At 39.2% G+C, this 27,105-nt stretch overlaps 1 protein-coding gene across 1 annotated transcript in view; it reads left to right on the top strand.

Annotated features, from left to right (window-relative positions):
- The first annotated feature begins 18,391 nt into the window (after window positions 1-18,391).
- The window catches only part of LOC125172293 (cytochrome P450 4X1-like), a 50,807-nt gene continuing 42,093 nt past the window's right edge, over window positions 18,392-27,105 (top strand). Inside the window, exons 1-2 of the mRNA XM_047870113.1 lie at window positions 18,392-18,568; window positions 26,551-26,692. Coding sequence (XP_047726069.1) covers window positions 18,392-18,568; window positions 26,551-26,692 — 319 coding nt within the window. The remainder of the gene's footprint in view (window positions 18,569-26,550; window positions 26,693-27,105) is intronic.

Below are 27,105 nucleotides of genomic sequence, written 5' to 3'. Positions count from 1 at the left end.
AGCTTAGTAGCAGACCTGTCCACTGAAACTTGCCAGGCCAGAAGGGAGTGGCAATGTGATAAAGAGGAAAAATATGTAGCCAAGAATCTTTTATCCAGCAAGGCTGTCATACAGAATAAAAGGAGAGATAAAAAAAAAAAAAAAAAAAAAAAAAAAAAAAAAAACCTTCCATGCAAGAAATTTTAAGGGAGATTCTCTGACTGGGGAAAAAAAATGAAGACTAAAGCAATAAAGACTACAAAGTACCAGAGAACATCACCAGAAACACCAAGTCTACAGATAACACAATGGCACTAAATTCATATCTTTGAATAATCACTCTGAATGTAAATGGACTAAATGCTCCAATCAAAAGACACAGGGTATCAGAATGAATAAAAAACAAGAACCATCTATATTCTGCCTACAGGAGACTCATTTTAGACCTAAGGACACCTGCAGATTGAAAGTGAAGGGATGGAGAACCGTCTATTGAGCTAATGGATGTCAAAATAAAGTTGAAGTTGCCATACTTATCTCAGACAAAATAGATTTTAAAACAAAGACTGTAACAAAAGATGAAGGATATTATATCATAATTAAGGGGTTCATCCATCAAGAAGATCTAACAATTGTAAACATCTATGCCCTCAACTTGAAGCACCCAAATCTTTAAATCAAACACAAACATAAAGAAATTCACTGATAATAATACAATAATAGTAGGAGATTTTAACACCCCATTTACAGCAATGGGTAGATCATCTAAGCAGAAAATCAACAAGGAAACAATGGCTTTGAATAACAGACCCACTAGACCAGACGGACTTAACAGATATATTCAGAACATTTCATCCTAAAGCAACAGAATACACATTCTTCTCAAGTACACATCAAACATTCTCCAGAATAGATCACATAGTGGGTCACAAATTAGCCCTCAACAAGTAAAAATGATTGAGAACATGCCATGCGTATTTTCAGATCACAATGCTATGAAACTTGAAATCAACCACAAGAAAAAATTTGGAAAGCCCTCAAATACTTGGAGGTTAAAGAGCATCCTACTAAACAATGAACGGGGGCTCATGTGGTTGGCTCAGTTGGTTAAGTATCCAACTTTGGCTCAGGTCATGATGTCACAGTTTGTGAGTTCAAACCGCATGTCAGGCTCTGTGCTGACAGCTCAGAGCCTGGAGCCTGCTTTGGATTCTGTGTCTACCTCTCTCTGCCCCTCCCCCACTCATGCTCTTTCCCTATCTCCCCAAAATAAAGAAACGTTAAAAATTTTTTAATAAAATAAAAGAATGAATGGGTTAACCAGAAAATTAAAGAAGAAACAAAAAATACATGGAAGCAAATGAAAATGAAAACACAACAATCCAAACCCTTTGGGATGTAGCAAAGGCAGTCCTAAGAGGAAACTACATTGAAATTCAAGACTATCTCAAGAAGCAAAAAGCTCCTAAATACACAACCTAACCTTACACCTAAAGGAGCTAGAAAAGGAGTAGCAAATAAAGCCCAAATCCAGCAGAAGAAGGAAAATAATAAAGATTAGAGCAGAAATAGGGGTGCCTGGGTGGCTCAGTTCAGTTAAGCATCCAACTTTGGCTCAGGTCATGATCTCACAGTTCATGAGTTTGAGACCCATGTTGGCTCTGTGCTGACAGCTTGGAGCCTGGAATCTGCTTCATATTCTCTTTCTCCTCTCTCTCTGCCGCCCCCCACTGGCCCTGCTTGTACTTTCTCTCAAAAATAAATAAACATTTAAAAATAAATACAGATTAAAGCAGAAATAAATGAGATAGAAACAGACAATAAGACAGATCAATAAAAGTAAAAGCTAGTTTCTTTGAAAGAATTAAATAAAATTGATAACCCCCTAGCCAGACTTCTCAAAAAGAAAAGAGAGAGTACTCAAGTAGATAGAATCATGAATGAAAGGAGAGAGATCACAGCTAACACCACAGAAATACAAGCAATTATAATAAGAGAATACTATGAAAGTTATATGCCAACAAACTGGACAATCTGGAAGAAATGGACAAATTCCTAGACATTCACACACTACCAATACTGAAACAGGAAGAAATAGAAAAATTTAACAGGCTCATAACCAGCAAAGAAATTGAACCAGTTATCAAAAATCTCCCAACAAAGAGTCTTGGGCCAGATAACTTCCCAGGGGAATTCTACCAGACATTTATTTTTTTTTTTAATATATGAAATTTATTGTCAAATTGGTTTCCATACAACACCCAGTGCTCATCCCAAAAGGTGCCCTCCTCAATACCCATCACCCACCCTCCCCTCCCTCCCACCCCCCATCAACCTTCAGTTTGTTCTCAGTTTTTAACAGTCTCTTATGTTTTGGCTCTCTCCCACTCTAACCTCTTTTTTTTTTTTTTCCTTCCCTTCCCCCATGGGTTTCTGTTAAGTTTCTTAGGATCCACATAAGAGTGAAACCATATTCTACCAGACATTTAAAGAAGAGTTAATACCTATTCTTCTCAAAATTTTCCAAAAAAAAAAAAAAAAGAAATGAAAATAAAGTTTCCAAACTCATTTTATGAAGCCATCATTACCTTGACTCCAAAACCAAGACCCCACTAAAAAGGAGAATTACAGGTCAATATCCCTGATTAATCTAGTTGCAAAAATTCTCAAGAAGATACTAAAAAATTGAATTCAAAAGTACATTAAAAGAAGTATTCACCATGATCAAGTGGGATTTTTTTCCTGGGCTGTAGGGCTGGTTCACAAACCAATCATTGTGATAAACCACGTTAATAAAAGAAAGGATAAGAACCATATGATCCTTTCAGTAGATGCAGAAAAAACATTTGACAAAATACAGCATCATTTCTTTTATTTATTTATTTATTTAATTTATATCCAAGTTAGTTAGCATATAGTGCAACAATGATTTCAGGAGTAGATTCCTTAATGCCCCTTACTATTTAGCCCATCCCCCCCTCCCACAACCCCTCCAGTAACCCTCTGTTTGTTCTCCCTATTTAAGAGTCTCTCTTTTTTTTAATGTTTATTTATTTTTGAGAGAGAGAGAGAGAGAGAGAGAGTGTGTGTGTGTGTGTGTGTGTGTGAGCAGGGGCAGGGGAGGAGCAGAGAAAGGGAGAGCCACAGAACTCGAAGTGGGCTCCAGGCTCTGTGCTGTCAGCACAGAGCCCAATGCAGGGCTTCAACTCATGAACTGTGGTGAGATCATGACCTGAGCTGAAGTCAGACGCCCAACTGAGTGAGGCACCCAGATGCCCTAAGAGTCTCTTATGTTTTGTCCCCCTCCCTGTTTTTATATTATTTCTGCTTCCCTTCCCTTATGCTCATCTGTTTTGTATCTTAGAGTCCTCCTATGAGTGAAGTCATATGATATTTGTCTTTCTCTGACTGACTAATTTCACTTAGCATAATACCCGCTAGAATTCCATCCATGTAGTTGCAAATGGCAAGATTTCATTCTTTTTGATTCCCAAGTAATACTCCATCATATATATATATATATATATATATATATATATATATATCTCACATCTTCTTTATCCATTCATCCATCGATGGACATGATGGACATTTGGCTCTTTCCATACTTTGGCTATTGTTGATAGTACAACATCTTTTCTTGATAAAAACAATAAAGTAGGGATAAAGGAACATACCTCAACATCATAAAAGCCATATATGAAAGACCCACAGCTAATATCATCCTCAATGGGGGAAAACTGAGAGCTTTGCCCATGAGGTCAGGAACATGACAGGGATGTCCACTTTCACCACTGTTGTTCAACATAGTGCTGGAGATCCTAGCCTCAGCAATTAGACAACAAAAAGAAATAAAAAACATACAAAGCATCAAAGATGAAGTCACTTTCTTCTCAGATGACATGATACTCTACATGGAAAACCTGAAAGACTCCACCTAAAAACTGCTAGAACTGATGCGTGAATTCAGAAAAGTCACAGGATAAAAAATCAACGTACAGAAATCAGTTGCATTTCTACACACAGATAAGGAAGCAGCAGCAGGAGAAATCAAGGAATCTATCCCATTTGCAGTTGCACCCAAACCCATAAAATACCTAGGAATAAACCTAACCAAAGAGGTAAAAGATTTGTACACTGAAAACTATAGAAAGCTTATGAAAGAAATGGAAGAAGACACAAAGAAGTGGAAAAACATTCCATGCTCATGGATTGAAAGAACAAATATTGTTAAAATGTTGATACTACCCAAAGCAACCTACACATTCAATGCAATCCCTATCAAAATAACACCAGCATTCTTCACAGAGCTAGAACAAACAATCCTAAAATTTGTATGAAAACAGAAAAGATCCTGAATAGCCAAAGTAATGTTGAAAAAGAAAACCAAAGCTGGAGGCATCATAATTCCAGACTTCAAGATGTATTACAAAGCTGTAATCATCAAGACTATGGTACTGGCACAAAAACAGACATTCAGACCAATGGAACAGAATAGAGAACCCAGAAATGGATCCACAAACATATGGCCAACTAATCTTTGACAAAGCAGGAAAGAACATCCAATGGAAAAAAGACAGTTTCTTCATCAAATGGTATTGGGAAAACTGGATGGTGACATGCAGAAGGATGAACCTGGACCACTTTCTTACACCATCTGCAAAAATAAACTCAAAACAGATGAAAGACCTAAATGTAAGACAGGAAGCCATCAAAATCCTAGAGGAGAAAACAGACAACAACGTCTTTGACCTCAGCTGCAGCAACTTCTTACTTGACATGTCTCCAGAGGCAAGGGAAACAAAAACAAAAAGGAACTACTGGGACCTCATCAAGATAAAAAGCTTCTGCACAGCGAAGGAAACACTCAGCAAAACTAAAAAGCAATCAACAGAATGGGAGAAGTTATGTGCAAATGGCATATCAAATAAAAGGTTAGTATCCAAAATCTATAAAGAACTTATCCAACTCAACACTGAAAAAACTAACAATCCAGTGAAGAAATGGGAAAAAACATGAACATACACTTATCCAAAGAAGTCATCCACAAAACATGAAACTCTACATCTACCCCAACCTTTCCTTATTTCTTCTAGGTCAAGGTCAGTGACTTCTCTGCAGATCCCAACTTCTCCCTCTTCTAGGAACCGGGTGAAGGGAGATAGGGAGTGGCAGAGAGTCCTTCCTATCCTTATGCTCTTGAATTCCTGTCCCTTTATTGGGGGTAGTGTCCTAATTATCTGCTTTATCATAGCCAAACTTTTTAGAGTTGATAATATTTTCTCCACAGTACTAATTGAATTGCCATCATATTCCTTTTCCAACCCACTTCATTTTGGTTTCTATATCCGTCATTTCAACAACTCCTCCTATGGTTACAACTGACTTCTACATCACTAATTCCAAGAAACACATTTTAAACTTGATCTTTGCTGTCTCAGGAGCACTGAACATCCATCTTTTACTTGAAGTGTTTCAACATTGTCTCCTTGTATCCCATAACACCTCGTGTTCCCCATGCCCCTCAGGTCTCTCTGCTTGCTCCTTTTCCTCCTCTGGAAGCTCACACTTCTCCACCCAGTTTCTAAGATATTGGGATTGCTCAAGGTAACAGACCAACACTGCTAGACACATTTGATGGTTTCCCTGTATCAATGTGGAGATCGGAACAACTGGTATGGCACACAAGCATTAAGGATGAAAGGAGAGAAAACTTTGGAATTCTCAGTATGGAGAGAAGGGGCTCAGGGAAAGCTACTTTTCTGTTTGGGATTTCAGTTCTTGATTCGTAAGACTGGATGAGGTCTAGATAATCCATAGAGCTCTTTCTAATCATAGCAAGTATCCATTGTTCTGTATCTGTCTGTCTTCCACCAGACTGTGAGTTGTCCCAGGGAGAGACCTACTCTGGACCCATTTTTGTATCCTGGCATTTCCCAGGACTGATCGGTGCACAAGAGGCAGCAGTAAGGGAGGAGACTGGTTTTATGCCTCTTTTCTGAACATTTCCATTCTCTTACTCCTGGACTCTTGTGGGAGAAAATACAAAATGGAACCTTGTGGCCTGGGCCCTCTGCATGGAACCTGTTATGTAAATTCCACTGGTTCCTCTGTCTTTTAACAACTGCTCGCCAATGTCCTCAGCATCACTGTAGCTGCCCCAGATTCCCACCCTGCTCAGACATTCAATCCTCTCTGTCCTTGCCAGGACAGAAGATGCCTCAGAATCCTCTGAGAAAATTGAGGTTACCTGGCATGAGAGATGTAATCTGTCCACTCCCTCCCTCTATCCTTCCTCCAATGTCTCTATGTTTGTCTTCCCAGGTGGACCCCTTCAAAACCACAACTACTATGTTGTCAGTTAAGAGCAGACCAAAGTGATGAGGGCCCAGCCTGAATACTTTCATAAAACTATTTGGGACTGGACATCAGTGAAGTTTCTGTGCCCCATCCCATCCAGCTCATTCCTTCTATTCAACACCCCACTCAACCCCTGGCCCTATTTTTCTCTAATAGCCCATCTCTCAGCACCTTCCATTCTTCCTTTCTATCAGCACCGTCTCCCTTCAGAACAAGCACCAAGTTCCCCATTGTGAAAACAGCTGTCACTCTACTTTATTCTTTCTCTCCTCACCTCCCTTCCCACCTCTTACCTTAAGTTTATTCTCTTAGTAGACAAGTCCATTGACCTGGGATGCCTCCATTCCTTTGTTATTCTCTTGCTTTCTAGATCGTACATCTACATCTTATATTCCTCATCCTGCTCTTTCGTAAAAGCCCCCAGTATGTTTCCCTAGTTCAAGTCAATTAAATAACTATTTTTTGAGAGAGAGAGAGCAAGAGCAGTGCACGCAAGCGGGGAAGGGGCAGAAGGAGAGGGAGAGAGAGAATCCCATGCAGGGTCCGCATTGTCAGTGCAGAGCCTGAGGGCTCAAACTCAGGAACAGTGAGATCATGACCTGAGTTGAAATCAGGAGTCAGACATTTAACTGACTGAGCCACCCAGGTGCCCCAGGAGAGAGACAATATTAAGCAGGCTTCACACCCAGCACAGAGCCAGAGGCGGGGCTTGATCTCATAACCATGAATCAAGAGTCAGAGACTTAACTGACTGAGCCACCCAGGCGCCCCTAAACAACTATTTCTAAAGCAACTGCTATGCACCCAGCCTGGATGGGCTCCAAGAAAATCCAAGATTAAAAAAAATAAATCCTTCATCACCATGGAGTTTCCAGACCTAATGAGGAAGATAAGTTGAACATAAAAAGAGATACATAATGAGGCTGCATAGGACTGCTGACTATGGAATGGGTCATAAATGAAAACATAAACAAATGAAGTATCAAATGAGAGGTATGAAAATGAGTACTTTAATTGTTCACAGGCTGGGTGGTTAGAGAAGCATTCGTAGGGGAGGTAATTCTTGATGGTGGGCTCAAGAAGAACAGAAGACACTTGGGATGGGACATGTTGGGGACAAGGGGGAAAGGTGATTCTTCTTGCTCTGTTTTTCTCAATGAAGAGAAACATAGGGATCATCCTATATGTCTTCCTTACTGCGTTCACATCCAGTCAGCTATCAACTCCATCAAAAACACTCTACAGGGCACGACACCTGAGTAGCTTTGCAGGGTAAGCATCGAACTCTTGATTTTGGCTCAGGTCATGATCTTACAGTTCATGAGTTCAAACCCCATGTGGGGCTCCCCACTGACAGTACAGAGCCTACTTGGGATTCTCTCTTTCTCTCTCTGCCCTTCTCTGCATGCATACATGCACTCTCTCTCTCTTTCTTTCAAAAAAATAAAATTAAAAAAAAAACATTCTCCAATATTTCTCCCACTCATTCTGCCTCTCTGTCCCATGGCACTCCCCCTTGCCAGGCCACCATCACATCTTATCTGAATATTGCAACAGCAAGAGAAATGGTCTTCTAGAGCCAGTCTTTCAACCACCCCCACCCATACACACACATATACATCATCTAAGAATCTAAGACCTGGATTCTTGAGGCAGACTGGATTCAAATCCCGATCCCCCTTTCTCACCCTTTGATGTCCTGGGAAAACTGCATTAGTTCCTCTATATATACCATGGAGAAAATGGTAATGTCTACCTCAAATTTTTATTATAAAGATTAAAGGAGTTACTATATGTAAATCACTTTAATATAGTACTTGACACTTAGTAAGCACACAACAAACATTTACCTATTATTATCTCCCAAATAGCTGTCAGAGTAATCTATCTAACCAGGTCACTTTCCATTTTAAATCCCTTGGGTGGGGGAGGAGCCAAGATGGCAGAACAGCATGGAAGTTTTTTGTGTGTTTCGCATCCATGAAATAACAGCCAGACCAACACTAAACCATCCTGCACACCTAGAAAACTGATTGGAGGATTAACACAACAATCTGCACAACCTGAACCATAGAATTCAGCAGGTATGCAGCACGGAGAGGTGAACTTGGGGAGCGAGAAGCCATGGGAAGGGAGGTGCTTTCGTGTGCAGAGAGAGAACGGAGATGGGGGGGAGAATATGGGAAAAGCACCCCTCCCCAAAAGTAGCTGGAGAGAAAGTGGAAAATTTGGAAACAGCCACAGGGACTAAACTAAAAAAGGAGAAAGGAGAAAGGAGAGGGTTTAAATTCCATTAAGACTGTAAACAAGGGGAGCACAAAGTCTGCAACTCTGCACCTCGATACCTGGCAGTGCTCTGGTGGGAAGGGCAAATCCCCAGGAACAGAATGGGGTCCGAGAGGTTCTTGGGCCACACGGGGAAAAGCAGTTCCACTGCTGGAAGGACATTTGGTAGAGATTGTTGAGGCCACCTGGTCCCAGCAGACCCCAGAAAACGGCCACATTCGCTGGTGCTGGAACAAGGTCATTAAGGGTGAAGCCTGGTGCCAGATGTGTGTTGTGATTTTCCATAATCCCTGAAAAGCTGCTGCTACACTATCTCATGAACTTTTTCTGGGGCGGGCTGGCGCCTGGCCGCAGTCTCAGGGCACCAGCAGCAGCAGGGTCTCATGAACGTTCCTGGGTGCGGCCAGCACCTGGCCATTGCTCAGTGAGACCCTCCGCAGGGGCAAAATGGGTCAAAGCCACAGTCCTTCAGAAGTAAGGAGCTGGGGAAAACAGCCACATCTAAGATGAAACTCGGGAGAGAGGTACTGCCTGGGGCCTGGTCACGGGCAGTGAAAAAACGGGGAGTGGATGAAAGCTGAAGACAGAGGATGGATGCATGATTGCTATTCCAGGAGAACAGAGTTCTGATACTGGAGACTGGGTAGCTGGGTGATGCCGTTTCACCACTCCCACGCATGTGCATATGCACCTAGGAGCGCGTAACAAGCCACCCCAGTGGGGCTAGCAGTGCCATCTAGTGGGGAACGGAGCCATTACACTGAGCCCCACCCAACTGGGCCAACCTCGCTCTTCGAACACAAGTCTCACTGCCTGCCTAGTTTATGGACTATAAAGCACTACATAGTCTGACTTCTATGGGAAAACAGAGTAATTCCAGTCCTATTTCATTCTGTTAGCAGGTCCATCTATTCAATTTTCTTTCTTTCTTTCTTTTACACTTATTTTCTTTTTCTTGAATACAGAAAGAGAAAAAATTCATTTTTATTTTCAATTTTTATTAAAAATATTTTTTTCAAATTTTTTACTATATTTTTTACTTTTGTGTACATTTTTTAAAATTCTATTTTACTTCCATCATCTTATTTTAGTCTACTTCAGTGTATTAACTTTTTGAAATTTTCAAACAATTTCCTTTTCTTTTTTCTTTTTTGTTTATTTTCTTTTTCTTGAATGCAAAAAGAGAAAAACTTCATTTTTACTTGCAATTTCTATTAAAAATATTTTTCTTTAATTTTTTTACTATATATTTTTTTGCTTTTATGTAATTTTTTTTCAAATTCTATTTTACTTCCATCACTTCATTTTAGTCTACTACAGTGTATTCACTTTTTTAAATTTTCAAATGATTTCCTTCTTTTTTCCCTCTCTGTTTTCTCTTTTTGTTTCTTTTCTTTTTCTTGAATACAGAGAGAGGAAAAAATCCATTTTTATTTTTAATTTTTATTGAAAATATTTTTCTTTAATTTTTTTCTACTATATTCTTCACTTCTGTGTAATTGTTTTCAAATTCTATTTTACTCCCATCATCTCATTTTAGTCTACTTCAGTGTATTCATTTTTTCAAATTCTCAAACGATTTCCTTTTTTTCCTCCCTTTTTTTTCTTTAAAAAAGGGTTTCTGTCAAACCACTTTCAACACACAGATCAAAACACACTTAGGATCTAGCATCATTTATTCGATTATTTTGTGTGTGTGTTTTTAATTTTGAATATTTTTTTTAATTTTAATTTTTTTAATTTTAATTTTTCTACTTCATTAATTCCTTTTCTCCCTTCAAAATGACAAAATGAAGGAATTCACCTCAAAAGAAAGAGCATGAAAAAACGACAGCCAGGGATTTAACCAACACAGATACAAGCAAGATGTCTGAACCAGAATTTAGAATCATGATAATAAGAATACTAGCTGGAGTTGAAAATAGATCTGAATGCCTTTCTGCAAAGATAAAAGAAGTAAAAAGTAGTCAGAATGAAATTTAAAATTCTATAACTGAGCTGCAATCACAGATGGATGCCACAGCGGCAAGGATGGATGAGGCAGAACAAACCATCAGAAATATAGAGGACAAACTTATAAAGAATAATAAAGCAGAAAAAAAGAGGGAGATTAAGGCAAAAGAGCACGACTTAAGAATTAGAGAAATCAGAGGTGCCTGGGTGGTTTTGTCAGTTGAGCTTCCAACTTCGGCTCAGGTCATGATCTCACGGTCTGTGAGTTCGAGCCCCACATCAGGCTCTGTGCTGACAGCTCAGAGCCTGGAGCCTGCCTCAGATTCTGTGTCTCCCTCTCTCTCTGACCCTCCCCCATTCATGCTCTGTCTCTCTCTGTCTCAAAAATAAATAAACATTAAAAAATAATAAATTAGAGAAATCAGTGACTCATTAAAAAGGAACAACATCAGAATCATAAGGGTCCCAGAAAAGGAAGAGAGAGAAATAGGGGTAGAAGTGTTATGGGAGCACGTCATAGCAGAAAATGTTCCTAACCTGGGGAAAAACACAGACATCCAAATCCAGGAAGCACAGAGGACCCCCATTAGATTCAACAAAAACTGACCATCAACAAGGCATATCATAGTCAAATTCACAAAATACTCAGGCAAAGAGAGAATCATGAAAGCAGCAAGGGAAAAAAGTCCCTAACCTACAAGGGAAGACAGATCAGGTTTGCAGCAGACCTATCCACAGAAACTTGGCAGGCCAGAAAGGAGTGGCAGGATATATTCAATGTGCTCAATCAGAAAAATATTCAACAAGAATTCTTTATCCAGCAAGGCTGTGATTCAAAATAGAAGAAGAGATAAAAAGTTTCCCAGGTAAACAACAACTAAAGGAGTTTGTGGCCACTAAACCAGCCCTGCAAGAAATTTTAAGGAGGACTCTCTGAGGGGAGAAAAGATGAAAAAATATATATACAGAGAGAGAGAGAGAGAGAGAGAGAGAGAGAGAGAGAGAAATAAATAAATACCAAAAGCAACAAAGATTAGAAAGGACCAGAGAACACCACCAGAAACTCCAACTCTACAAGCATCATAATGGCAATAAATTCATATCTTTCAGTTCTCACTTTAAACGTCAATGGACTCAGTGCTCCAATCAAAAGACATAGGGTAACATAATGGATAAGAAAACAAGATCCATCTATATGCTGTTTACAAGAGACCCACTTTAGACCTAAAGACACCTTCAGATTGAAAATAAGGGGATGGAGAACCATGTATCATGCTAATGGTCAACAAAAGAAAGCTGGAGTAGCCATACTTACATCAGACAATCTACACTTTATTTTTTTTAATGTTTATTTATTTTTGAGACAGAGAGAGACAGAGAATGAATGGGGGAGGGTCAGAGAGAGGGAGACACAGAATCTAAAGCAGGCTCCAGGCTCTGAGCTGTCAGCACAGAGCCGGATGTCGGGCTCAGACTCACAGACCATGAGATCATGACCTGAGCCGAAGTCAGATGCTCAACCAACTGAGTCACCCAGGCGCCCCAATCTAGACTTTAAAATAAAGACTGTATCAAGAGATTCAGAAAGGCATTATATCATAATCAAGGGGTCTATCCACCAAGAAGACCTAACAATTGTAAATATTTATGCACCAAATGTGGAACACCCAAGTATATAAATCAATTAATCACAAACAAGGAAACTCATCGATAGTATTACCATAATAGTAGGAGACTTCAACACCCCACTCACAGCGATGGACGGATCATCTAATCAAAAAATCAACAAGGAAACAATGGCTTTGAATGACACATTGGACCAGATGGACTTAACAGATATAATCAGAGCATTTCATCCTAAAGCAGCAGAATATACATTCTTCTCCAGTGCACATGGAACGTTCTCCAGAATAGACCACATACTGGGACACAAATCAGCCCTAAGTAAGTACAAAAAGATAGAGATCATACTGTGCATATTTTCAGACCACAACGCTATGAAACTCGAAATCAACCACAAGAAAAAATTTGGAAAGCTAACAAATACTTAGAAACTGACGAACATCCTACTAAAGAATGAATGGGCTAACCAAGAAGTTAAAGAGGAAATTAAAAAGTATATGGAAGTCAATGAAAATGATAACACCACAACCCCAAACCTCTGGGACACAGCAAAGGCAGTCATAAGAGGAAAGTATATAGCAATCCAGGCCTTCCTAAAGAAGGAAGAAAGATTCTCAGATACACAACTTAACTTTACGCCTTAAGGAGCTGGGAAAAGAACAGCAAATAAAACCCAAAACAAGCAGAAGACAGGAAATAATAAAGATTAGAGCAGAAATTAATGCTATCAAAACCATAAAAAAACAATAGAACAGATCAATGAAACCAGAAGCTGGCTCTTTGAAAGAATTAACAAAATTGATAAACCACTAGCCAATTTGATCAAAAAGAAAAAGGAAAGGACCCAAGTAAATAAAATCAAAAATGAAAGAGGAGAGATCACAACCAACACAACAGAAATAAAAACAATAATAAGAGAATATTATGAACAATTATATGCCAATAAAGCGGGAAATCTGGAAGAAATGGACAAATTCCTAGAAACATATACACTACCAAAACTGAAACAGGAAGAAATAGAATATTTGAATAGATCCATAACCAGTAAGGAAGTCGAATTAGTAATCAAAAATCTGCCAAAAAACAAGAGTCCAGGGCCAGATGGCTTTCCAGGGGAATTCTACCAAACATTTAAGGAAGAGTTAACACCTATTCTCTTTAAGCTGTTCCAAAAAAATAGAAATGGAAAGAAAACTTCCAAAGTCTTTCTATGAAGCCAGCATTACCTTGATTCCAAAACCAGACAGAGACCCCACTAAAAAGGAGAACTATAGACCAATTTCCCTGATGAACATGGATGCAAAAATCCTCAACAAGATATTAGCCAACCGGATCCAACAATACATTTAAAAATTTTTTCACCATGACCAAGTGGGATTTATACCTGGGATGCAGGGCTGGTTCAATATCCACAAAACAATTAAGGTGATTCATCACATCAATAAAAGAAAGGACAAGAACCATATGATCCTCTCAATAGATGCAGAGAAAACATTTGACAAAATACAGCATCCTTTCTTGATAAAAACCCTCAAGAAAGTAGGGATAGAAGGAGCATACCTTGAGATCATAAAAGCCATATATGAACGACCCAATGCTAATATCATCCACAATGGGGAAAAACTGAGAGCTTTCCCCCTAAGGTCAGGAACAAGACAGGGATGTCCACTCTCACCACTGTTATTCAACATAGTATTGGAAGTCTTCACCTCTGCAATCAGACAACACAAAGAAATAAAAGGCATCCAAATCGGCCAGAAGGAGGTCAAACTTTCACTCTTTGCAGATGACATGATACTCTATATGGAAAACCCAGAAGATTCCACCAAAAAACTGCTAGAACTGATTCATGAATTCAGCAAAGTTGCAGTATATAAAATCAATGCACATAAATTGGTTGCATTCCTATTCACCAACAATGAAACAACAGAAAGAGAAATCAGGAATCGATCCCATTTACAATTGCACCAAAAAACCATAAAAAAGCTAGGAATAAATCTAACCAAAGAAGTGAAAAATCTATACACTGAAAACTATAGAAAGCTTATGAAAGAAATTGAAGAAGACACAAAAAAATGGAAAAAGATTCCATGCTTCTGGATAGGAAGAACAAATATTGTTAAAATGTCGATATTACCCAAAGCAATCTGCATATTCAATGCAATCCCTATCAAAGTAATACCAGCATTCTTCACAGAGCTAGAACACATAATTCTAGAATTTGTATGGAACCAGAAAAGACCCTGAATAGCCAAAGCAATCTTGAAAAAGAAAACCAAAGCAGGAGGCACCACATTCCCAGACTTCAAGCTATACTACAAAGCTGTAATAATCAAGACAATATGGTATTGGCACAAGAACAGACACTCAGATCAATGGACCAGAATAGAGAACCCAGAAATGGACCCACAAATGTATGGCCAACTAATCTTTGACAAAGCAGGAAAGAATATCCAATGGAATAAAGACAGTCTCTTCAGCAAGTGGTGCTGGGAAAATTGGACAGCAACATGCAGAAGAATGAACCTGGACCACTTTCTTACACCATACACAAAAATAAACTCAAAATGGATGAAAGACCTAAATGTAAGACAGGAAGCCATCAAAATCCTCGAGGAGAAAGCAGGCAAGACCTCTTTGACCTTTGCCGCAGCAACTTATTACTCAACACGTCTCTGGAGGCAAGGGAAACAAAAGCAAAAATGAACTACTGGGACCTCATCAAAATAAAGAGCCTCTGCACAGTGAAGGAAACAATCAGCAAAACTAAAAGGCAACCAACAGAATGGGAGAAGATATTTGCAAATGACATATCAGATAAAAGGTTATCATCCAAAATCTATAAAGAACTTATCAAACTCAACCCCCAAAAACCAAATAATCCAGTAAAGAAATGAGCAAAAGACATGAGTAGACACTTCTCCAAAGAAGACATCCAGATGGCCAACTGACACATGAAATAATGCTCAACATCACTCATCATCATGGAAATACAAATCAAAACCACCATGAGATACCACCTCATACCTGTCAGAATGGCTAACATTGACAACTCAGGCAACAATAGATGTTGACGAGGATGCAGAGAAAGAGGATCTCTTTTGCATCGTTGGTGGGAATTCAAGCCGGTGCAGCCACTCTGGAAAACAGTATAGAGGTTCCTCAAAAAACTAAAAATAGAACTATCCTATGACCCAGCAATTGCACTATTAGGCATTTATCCACGGGATACAGGTGTGCTGTTTCGAAGGGACACATGGACCCCCATGTTTATAGCAGCACTATCAACAATAGCCAAAGTGTGGAAAGAGCCCAAATGTCCATCAATGGATGAATGGATAAAGATGTGAAATATATATATATATATATATATATATATATATATATATAATGAAGTATGACTCGGCAATCAAAAAGAATGAAATCTTGTTATTTGCAACTACCTGAATGGAACTGGAGGGTATTATGCTAAGTGAAATTAGTCAGTCAGAGAAAGACAAAAATCATATGACTTCACTCATATGAGGACTTTAAGAGACAAAACAGATGAACATAAGGGAAGGGAAACAAAAATAATATAAATTAGAGAGGGGGACAAAACAGAAGAAACTCATAAATATGGAGAACAAACAGAGGGTTACTAGAGGGGTTGTGGGAAGGGGGATGGGCTAAATGGGTAAGGGGCACTAAGGAATCTACTCCTGAAATCATTGTTGCACTATATGCTAACTAATTTGGATGTAAATTTTTTAAATTTAATTTAATTTAAAAAATATCCCTTGGGTGGATTCCCATGGCCTTTTGTAAAGTCTGAAATCCTTACCTGGGCTGACCAGGCATCATTATGCTGCTGGAGCTTTTTCAGTGTCCTATCCCCGTACTACAGCCAAGGAAATTCAATTCAGTGGACATTTGCAAAGGAATACCAAGAGAAAGAAAAAGAAAGAGAAAGACCAAATGCTCTGCTTTTGGTCTCCAAAATGGGATTTTTGAGTTGTATCTGGCCAGAATAAATAATTTTCTAACTTCCTGTATCTCCCATTAGCATGTCCTGTTGGAGTAGGCTGTAGATTTCCAGTCTCAATCAGGAGTAGAGAGGACACAGACTGGATCATAAGGAAAGTTTCTACTACATTAAATGAAGGTTGTGAAAAAACCCACCTCTTCCAGCCTGGCAGACTAGGGTAAGAATTAGCATGCTTTCTAATGATTTTAGTGACACAGAACAGAAGAGAATAAAAATAAATAAACAATATATGTAAAAAAAATAATAAGCATTTTAAAAAAGAATAGCAGAGGTGGCGAGGCCAGGGGTCAGGAGAGCATTTGATTTTTCCCCTCTAGGCTAAAATTCCAAAAGTCAGGATTTGGATAGATTTTGCCTTGCTCCTTTTGGAGAGGAGACAAAGTGAAAATGGCAGTGAAGCAGATAAATGGTTTGAGTAAGCAGCCTCAAGACTCTCTTAGGCTCCTGGGTATAGTGCAAAAAGTCCCAAAGTTCTTTGCTTTGCAAGGAAAGATATGAAATGCAGCTGAAGGACTGGCCAGGTCTCAGAAGGGGTTAACATCTCCAGCAAGAACCTGAGTAAGAGTGAGTCAGTTAAGGAGTCCCCAGGCCCTGACCCTGCTGAAAGAACTAACTAGAAGTTCACCAACCACACTCGGCAATTTGTCAGTCAGCCCAGAGGACCCCAGGACCAGACTCATGAAGCTGAGACTAGCCTGGATCCTGAAGGCACAGCATGGAAATGAGGTCCTCAGACCAATCACCACAATGTGTTCATATGAAGGCTACCATACACTTATCAAGGTACAGAGGAAGAATCTGGAAAACTAAAACACCATGAGTTACCCAGAGGAAAGTTTATAAACTGGAAGATCCTGAGACATGGCCAAATAACAACTTCTAGATGAGGAATGGAGATAGTCAGGAGGTGGGAAGGCCTTGAGAAGAAGGAGCTGAAACATTTAATGTGTGACACATAATAGAACATTCCAGGGGCTGGTACTTGGTCCAGATGAAGGTATCACCACTAGAATCTGTCTTAACTATTAACCTACCAAATAAAACCTGGCAATGGAGACTGGAGTAAGGGCTTGAGGAGTGGAGGCAGTGACAGGGAGAAGAATAGGAAGCTGTAGCAGAGATTGAGTTTATTGTTCAAGGCTGTAAATCCAACACCTAAAATGTGCCTTTCTTAGCATAAATAATTGAATGAATAAATGAATTTTGGGCAATGCCTATAAAGAAGGTTGGGAGTGGAGGACAGCAGCTTGGGCAGCCAGGTCTGTTGGATCCTAGTTTACCAACTAATAGGTAATAAATACCAAAACACATTACTTTCTAATTATTTCACTACATTTTCCTCTTATCTATGCTCTCCAGATTATTTATGCCTCTGGTATCCAGGGCTGGCTCCATGGGCATGGAACAGGGCCCCGTACTCAGAAGGTGGCAAGCTTGGTTTACTGCTTTCCTGTCATCATCTTGAAATTGTTAACAACTTTTTAATGAGGGGCCCCACATTTTCATATTGCGCTGGGATCCACAAATTACTTAAGTAATTTGGGACCTGATTGTATCTGTAGTGTCTTCTGCAGCTTGATAGCACGGGGTGGACATTGGCAAACGCTGGAAATCCGAGTGAGAACCAATTGTAAAATGTGTACCACCAGACAAGCCACACTATATAAGTATAATGATTACACATGCCCACACCCAACCCCCGTGGGTTTTGATAGAATTTCAGAGTAGGAAAGAAGGTTTTTGGGTTTTTTGTTTTTGTTTTTGTTTTTTTGTTTTAAACGTAGCACTTTAACATTTATTTGTGGCAAAGAAGAAAAACAGTGGCCTCAGCCTTGGTATTATTTCAAAACCTAAATTCAGATATCCCATGATTGCAAACTGTCACAGATGAAGTGTGACACTCCAGAAGGGCGGTAAGAAGTCTCCCTGAATGAAGAAGGTTCGCATCAATTGGTGAAAGGTTAGAAATCCGAGAACTCGCGCCTGCCTCCTCTGGCCAAGCCTTAGCTGTCACTCCCAGCGCTCTTCCTCCTCCGCGGGGAAGCCGGGAGCTCGCCAGAGTGTACGGAGACGCGGTAGGCTGGGCGACCCTCTCCAGGCGCGGGGCGGAGAAAGCCCACCCGCCTCCGGAGCCCCACAGACTTGTCTGCGACCCGCACAGCGATGGAGCCCTCCTGGCTGGAGATGCGCTGGGCGCGGCCCTTGTACCTGGCCTTCGTGTTCTGCCTGGCCCTGGGGCTGCTGCAGGCCATCAAGCTCTACCTGCGGAGGCAGCGGCTGCAGCGAGACCTGTGCCCTTTCCCCGCGCCCCCCACCCACTGGTTCTACGGGCACCAGAAGGTAATGGAAGGGAGGGGCGGAGAAGGATGCTGCCAAGGGAACCCGGCGAGCGGAGAGGAGGCTGCTTGCGCACCTTTCTCCCATCGCTGCATCCTGCACAGCTGGCCCACCCTGTGGCTCACAGCACCGCAGGGAAAGGAAAAGAGCCTGGAGCCTCTAGGGTGGAAGCTCCGGGAGGGCTGGGAGGGCCATGTAGAGACTGAGTACAGAAAAAGAACGTGCTGTAGTTCAGGGCGGGCTCTAATTGCTTCACCAATCTCTTGCATTTATGTACTGCATTTTAAAAATCCTACATGGATCGCTAAAAAATAGTTATGTTATTCTAGATAATGCAAATTAATTGCAGAAAATATGCAAAATTGAGCACAATTAATTGCCACCCTCAGTCCGTTACAACCAGAGAAAATGAACTTTCTTTTCCCAAGATTCTTTTGAAGTAGAGAGCAGCCCCAGCAAATCGCTCAAAAACGGTTGGCGAATTTACATTTTGGTCTCTCTTGTTCTCCAAATCCTCTCTCACTCCTGATTACCTTGTTTTATTCATTCAGCCAGCTTTGAGTGGAATTGTGTGATGGGTGCTAGCATTACAAAGAGCAGACCCCCGTACCTGCCCTCAGAGGGCCAAACCAGATGCATATTTAGAGCACAAAGAGATGATGCAAATACAGTAGTGAGTGCTTTGATAGAGGCCCAGGAACAAGGCATCTAGGAAATAGGTGTCTGTACCTAGGGGAGGAAGGAAAGTCTCTGAAAGGCTGGGAAGAATTCTAAAGGGTGGGTGGGTTGGGAAGGGTGTCTCCAGCAGAGCTACTGCGGAATTCTTTGGCTTGCCCACTCCTGGTCCTTCCCTAAAGCAACCACTCTCAACTGTTTTACCTGTTTATTTTCATCCTTATTGCTAAATTAATATTACTATGTTACATTTCTTAATTCAATCATTTTAGATATCCATTTACTAGCTACTTTATGATGAGTAACCAGTTATACCTCATCTTTTGCTGTCCCAATATAGTTATATTGTATTTTTTGGTTAAATAGAAAAATTAGTATTTATATTATTTTTATTATGTAAATGTTTACTTACCGCTGATCTAATGGTTGATTTTGTTTCTTTTCTTATGGAACATTTTTTCTTCCACAGTGTTTCTCATATGCTTAGTTTTTCAAAATCTGTCACTGTTTTTTTTCCTCCAAATGTTTTAATAGATAGATCTGTCAAACACATCTCAAGAATCTTTCCAAGTATTAAAACATATCAAACAACCTGTCAATTTTTATGCTTTTCTGGAGGCATTTCTCCCAAAGACCTCTCCTCCTCTTCTAAGCTGGACTGGTTGGTTCTTCTCTAGGTCTGATACATAGATATTGTGCCATCCTGTGTCATATCTTCGATTTCCTGGATACTATGTCTTCTATTTTTCTTGATTTATTTAATCATTTTTATGGGTAGCTCCTTGAGATTGAGTGAAAAGAATGTCAGGTGAATTTTTTGAGCTCTTGAATAGCTGAAAATGTCTATTAAAATTCATTAATGAATTTTAATTCATTAAAATTCATGACTGATAATTTGGCTGGGTATAGAATTATACTTTGGAAATAATTTTCTCTCGGAATTTTGAAGACATCATGCCATTGTCTTCTAGCTTTCGGGATAACTGTTGAAAATTCTGATACCTTTCTGACTTTTTCCCCAAAATCTTTACTGTGGTAAAATGCCCCAAATATAAAATTTGCCATCTTCACCATTTTTAAAAGTGTACAGTTCAGTGACATTAAATACATTCATAATGCTGTGCAACCACTAGCACTATCCACCTCCATAACACTTTGCATCTTGTAAAACTGAAACTGTATACCCATTCAACAACAGTTCCCCATTTTTGTCTCTCCTCAGCCCCTGGCAACCACCATTCTATTTTCTGTTTCTACAGTTTTAGCTACTCTACATATCTCCTATAAGTGGAATCATGTAGTATCTTTTTGTGACTAGATTATTTCACTTAGCATAATGTCCTTAGGGTTCTTCCATATTGTAGCATGTGTCAGAATTCCCTTCCTTTTTAAAACTGAATAATATTTCTCTGTGCCTCTATACCACATTTTGTTTATCTGTTCATCCTGTCAGTGGACACTTGGGTTGTATTCTACATTTTAGCTATTGTGAACATGAGTGTAAAAATCTGTTTGACACCCAGCTTTCGATTGGATATATACCCAGAAGTGGAATTACTATATCATATGGTAATTCTATTTTTAATTTTTTGAGGAGCAACCATACTGTTTTCTGCAATGGCTGCACCATTTTACACTTCCACCAGAAGTGCACAGGGGTTCCAATTTCTCCACATTCTTAACAACACTTGTTGTTTTCTGGCTTTTGCTTTTTTCTGATAGTAGTCATCCTAATGAGTGTGAGGTAGTATCTTATACTTTTGATTTGAATTTCCCTAATGATTAGTGATGTTGAGCATCTTTTCATGTGCTCAATGCCATTTGTATATCTTCTTTGGAGGAATGGCCAGTTAAGTCCTTTACCCATATTTGGATCAGGTTGTTTGTTTTTTGATGTTGAGTTTTAATATTTCTCTATGTATTCTGGATATTAATTCCTTATCAGATATATTATTTGTAAATATTTCTCCAATTCTGTGGGGTTTTTTTACTTTTCCTGTTACACTGTCTTTTCACACACATTTTTTTTAAATTTTTGTAAAGTCCAATTTATGTATTTTTTTCTTTTTTCCTGTGCCTTTGGTGTCATAATCAAGAAATCATTGCCAGATCCAATGTTGTGAAGAATTTACCCTGTGTTTTCTGCTAAGAGTTTTATAGTTTTAGTTGTTACTTTTAGGTCTTTGAGCCATTTTTGGTTAATTTTTGTATATGGTGTTAGATAAGGAAGGACCCAACTTTATTCTGTTGCATGTGGATATTCGGTTTTCCCAACAACATTTGTTGAAAAAACTGCCCTTTTCCCTTTTTTTTTCAGGGTACAAAGCTAGTTTTTTTGGACAAAGTTTTTCACATACACAGAAAAGCTCAATATGCATTTCCAGCCACCCAATCCCAAGCACTTAGTAATTACAGCCAAAGGTTCAGAAACTTACTGAAGATACAGACCCTGTTTACATGTCCTTTTCCCATTGAATGATTCTATCCCCTTTGTCAAAAATCATTTGACCATATATTTGAGGGTTATTTCTAGGCTTTCTATTTTATTCCATTTGCCTATATGTCTGTCTCTGTGCCAGAACCATGCTGTTTTTTGATTACTGTAGCTTTGTAGCAAGTTTTGAAATCAAGAAAATGAGTCCTTCAGCTTTGTTCTTCTTATTAAAGATTTTTTTGGCTATTCAAGGTCCCCTGAGATTTCATATAAATTTTACGATAGACTTTTCTATTTCTACAGAAAACATCATCGGGATTTTGTTAGGCATTACATTGAATTTGTAAAACTCTTTGAGTAGTATTGGAATCTTAATAATAATGTCTTCCAATTTGTGAACATGGGATGTGTTTCCATTTATTTATGTTTTTTAAATACATAAATATTGTTTCTTCAGCAATGTTGTTTAGTTTTCACTGTACAAGTCTTTCACCTTGTTGGTTGGAAATACTTGGTTTTCCAATTCTTGATTTCACCTCCTAAATATTTTATTCTTTTTGATGCTATTGTAAATGGGCTTGTTTTTGTCATTTTCTTTTCAGATTGTTTATTGTTAGTGTACAGAAATGTAACTGGTTTTTGTGTAGAAAATGTAGATTTTCTACATTTTAATGTAGAAATATAGCTAGCTTTGCCAAATCTAAGGTTAATTCCTTATCTTTTCTTATAAGAGTTTTATAGTTTTAGCTCTTTCATTTAGAACTTTGATCCATTAAGTTAATTTTTGTACATTGCATAAGGTGGGGGTCCAACTTTATCCTATTTTTTTGTGAATATCCAGTTATCCCAGCACCATTTGTTGAAAAGACGATACTTTGCCCCCATTAAATTGTTTTGACACCTGAGTAGGAAAAACCCAGTTCTCTCCCTGTGGAGACCCCACAGATTAAGGGTTCAGCCCCACAAGATTACCCCAACTCCATTTCAGATGCCAATTGCAAGTCCAGGTTGTTACTGTGCTTCTGACCAATCAGCTATAAGTTGGAGGCTCCCATGACCTTCTCCTCAGGTTTGATTAATATGCTAGAACAGCTCACAGAACTCAGGAAACAGTTGATTTACTGTTTACCAGTTTGTTATAAAAGGATATGATAAAGGATACAGATGAACATGCAGTTGGAAGTGATGCAAAGGACAAGTATGTGGGAAGGGGCATAGAGCTTCCACAGAGCCCTCTCCAGATGCATCACTCTACCAGCACCTCCATGTGTTCACCAAACCAGGTCTCCAAACCCTGTACTTTTGGAATTATTATGGAGGCTTCATCACGTAGATACGATTGAACATTAACTCCATTTCCAGTTCATCTCCTTCTCTGGAGAATGAGAAGTGAGACTGAAGATTCCAAACTTCTAATTATAACTTGGTCTATCTGGTGACCAGCCCCCATCCGAGAGCCCACCAAGAGTCACCTCATTGGAACAAAAGACATTGCTATCAGTTGACTGTAAACATGAAGTTTATTTATGGATTCTCAATTCTATTCTTATAGAATAGAATTATTCTTATTGTCTATACTTATGCTGATACCACACTGTCTTAATTATTTTTGCTTTGTAGTAAGTTTTGAAATTAGGAAGCATGAGTCCTCCTGCTTTGTTCTTTTTCAAGATTACTTGGGCTATTTTGGATACCTCTGGTTTCCATATAAGTTTTAGAATCAGCTTGTCAATGCCTACAAAGAAGCCAGCTGTGATTCTGATGGGGATTGCACTGAATCTGTAGATTAGTTTGGGAAATACTGCCATTTTAACAATATGAAGTTTTCTGCTCCATGAACATGAAATGTCTTTAAATTTATATAAGTCTTTTTAAATTTCTTTCAACAATGTTTTGTAGTTTTCAGTAACCTTTACATTTATCCTATTAAATTTGTTTCTGAATGTTTTATTCTTTCTGATACTGTTGTCAAAGGATGGTTTTATTTTCAGTCAGATTGTTTATTGCGATCATGTTTTAAAGTCCATATCTCTCTTGACTGCCACTAAATTATTTTTTTGTGTGTTTTAGAGAGGCCTCTATCAGAGTTTTGCAGATGAGAGATGGCTGATATATCAAGCTGGCTAATATTACCAACTCTACCTATTTACCTTTTTTTTTTGCCCTTTATGTTTCTTTTGACAATTCATCACTCAGATAGTCACAAGGAAGAGCTAGAACTATTATACTTAACCTTCCTAAGGCTCAGTTTCCTCATCTGTAAAATGTAGGTTCTAATCATATCTGCTTCATAGGGTTCTTGGTATAGAGATTAAACAATATACATCATGGAGGGGAGCTTGGGTGGCTCAATTGCTTAAGCATCCGTCTTCAGCTCAGGTCATGACCTCATGGCTCGTGGTTCAAGCCCCATGTTGGGCTCTGTGCTGACAGCTCAGAACCTGGAGTCTGCTTCAGATTCTGTGTCTCCTTCTCCATCTGCCCCTCCCCCACTCACGTTTTGTCTCTGTCTCTCAAAATGAATAAATGTTTTTAAAAAGTTTAAAAATATATATAAAACATGGAAAGTAACTTGGCAACATCTAGCTCATAGTAGTGCTTTGTAAATGTTAGCCATTACTATTTCTTTGAGAACTAAGCATTTTCTGATTATTTCTGAACAGTGTTTCCTAAATATGTGTAAGACATATTTTCAAATGTATTAAGATACTGCTATGGATGAAGAAATGTAAATTCATATATTACAGGAGTCACAATGGCTTTCTATCCTTTTTGTCCAGAAAGGAGTTACTAAAAGTATGACCAAATGCTTTTGGCTGAAGGTGTCCATGACAATTTTTAACTTAAAAAAATAATCCTCATACTAGGCTATAATTTCCATGAGGACAAAGACTTTGTCTGTCTTATGTTTCTCTGCATCTCTATTGCCTGGAATATATAGTAGGCACTTAATAAATTCTCATTTGTTTATTGTTTGCAAATGAATGAAGGAAGGAACATTTGTTTTGTTAGGGTACATCATTGGCATTGTCAGTGGGTACTTGTCACTGACTTGGTTGTGGAAGTGTTAGGAAAAATGAGTCTGCACCATTTCAGGAGGTAGAGTTCAAGAATCTCAATCTGTTAGGGGCCCTACACTTTCCAGGGAACACTTCATGGGATAAAAGGTGCTAGCTTGTAACAGAGGATATTGGGAGCCAAAGTTTGCCAACTTTTCTGAGGATAGCAAATTCTGTATGACTGGTCACATAAGGGAGAACTTGCCAACCTTGGTTTCCTTGCAAGTCAGGACCCCTACAATCATGTATCACTGGGCACCCCCAGACACACATATACAGGTGCCCGCCACACTCCCACTTTATACAAGAAGTTAATGAATCTTCTTGTCAGTGATTTAGAGGAACTATTTAAATGAGCCATTAGTGGTAGAAGACATGAACAGACAATTTTCCAAAGTAGACATCCAGATGACTAACAGACACATGAAAAGATGTTCAACACCACTCATCATTAGGGAAATACAAATAAAAACCACAATCAGATATCACCTCACATCTGTCACAATGGCTAAAATTAACAGCACAGGGAAAAAACAAATGTTGGTGAGGATGTGGAGAAAGAACCCTTTTGCGCTGTTGGTGCAGATGCAAATAGGTGCAGCCACTCTGGAAAGCAGTATGGAGATTCCTCAAAAAATTTAAAATAGAACTACCCTATGACCCAGTAATTGCTATACTAGGAATCTATCCAAAGGATACAAAGATGCTGATTTAAAGGGAAAATGTACCCCAATGTTTATAGCAGCACTATCAACAATAGCTAAATTAGGGGAAAAGCCCAAATGTCCATTGATTGATGAATGGATAAAGGAGATGTGGTGTATATACACAATGGAATATTACTTGGCCACCAAAAAGAATGAAATCTTGCCATATGCAACAACATGGATGGAACTAGAGTGTATTATGCTAAGTCAGTCAGAGAAAGACAAATATCATATGACTTTACTCATAAGAAATACAACAGATGAACATAGGGGAAAGGAAGAAAAAATAAGATAAAAACAAGGAGGGAGGCAAACCATAAGAGATTCTTAAATATAGAGAACAAACTGAGGGTTACTGGAGGGGAGGCAGGTGGGGAGTGTGGGCTAAATGGGTGATGGGCATTAAGAAGGACACTTGTTGGGATGAGTTCTGGGTGTTACATGTAAGTGATGAACCACTGAATTCTACTCCTGAAACCAATACTACACTATATGTTAACTAACTTGGATTTAAATAAATACAAAATAATAATAATAAATGAGCCATTAGTAACCTGCTTATCAAGGCAAAAGTTCATCTCTGATGGTAGTAAGGGAAAAGAACAGGGTTTTCTTTGTAGATGGAGTGGGCAGGTTTTTGGGGAGAAGCTTTAACTATGAATTCCCAAAAAGGATCATTCCTCAATTAGTAATAATCAGAGAGGAGAAAAGGAAGAGGGAATGGTGAGCTAGATTGTGGGTCATGTTCAATCTACTACCAGTTAGCTTCCCACATAGGAAAAAAACTTTCAGCTTCCAGAGTCCACTCCTAAAAAGTGTGTGACTTTAGCAGGTGAGGCAGACTCAGCTCGCTTCACCCTCTCAGTTGGGAAAATGGCTCATGGTAGATGTCAATTGACAGAGATTTATTCTGGGGATTCAACATGCATTTAGATGGGGAAGTTAAGTACACTGATATTGGTTAGAAAATTATACTCCAAGCTTAGAAATGCTGAGGAGAGCATGTCTGTGCTACCTTATCCGGGCCCTAGATTCGGATCACATCTGTAGGAGGGGATGAGTCCAGATTGGCTGGCTTCTTTAACTTCCTTCACTCATTTTTCACTGCAGCTACTTCAGGATGGTGAAATGGAGAAACTTGAGGAGCTTGTTGGAAAATACCCTTGTGCCTTTCCTTGCTGGGTTGGGCCCTTTCAGGTATTCTTCTATATCTATGACCCAGACTATGCAAAGGCATTTCTGAGCAGAACAGGTAAGAAAAGGGATGAATCTTGGGAACCTATCCTCCTAGGAGGGATATGCACAACTCACAGGCAGGATTCTAAAGGAATCCTGAAGCAAAGATTAATATCAGGCCTTTATTAAGAGACCTGGAGACAAACTGACGGTTACCAGAGTCAGGCGGCAGGGGGCGGAGGGTGAAATATGTGATGGGGATTAAGGAGCGCACTTGTGATAAGTACTGAGTGATGTATGGAAGTGTTGAATCACTACATTTACACCTGAAACTAATATAACACTGTATGTTAACTATACTGGGGTTAAAACAAAGCAAGAGAGGTCTGGCCTGGAGAAAGCCAAGAGAGTTTCTGAGCAATGCTGAAAGGGATTCCCACATCCCCCAAGTCCCTTGTCAGGCTAAGACTCCCATGAACCCTTTAGGGT

This window comes from Prionailurus viverrinus, chromosome C1 (genome assembly GCF_022837055.1).
Source record: "Prionailurus viverrinus isolate Anna chromosome C1, UM_Priviv_1.0, whole genome shotgun sequence".
Lineage (NCBI taxonomy): Eukaryota > Metazoa > Chordata > Mammalia > Carnivora > Felidae > Prionailurus > Prionailurus viverrinus.
The sequence above is the reverse complement of the archived record's forward strand: the minus strand, read 5'-3'. Positions and strand labels throughout refer to the sequence as shown.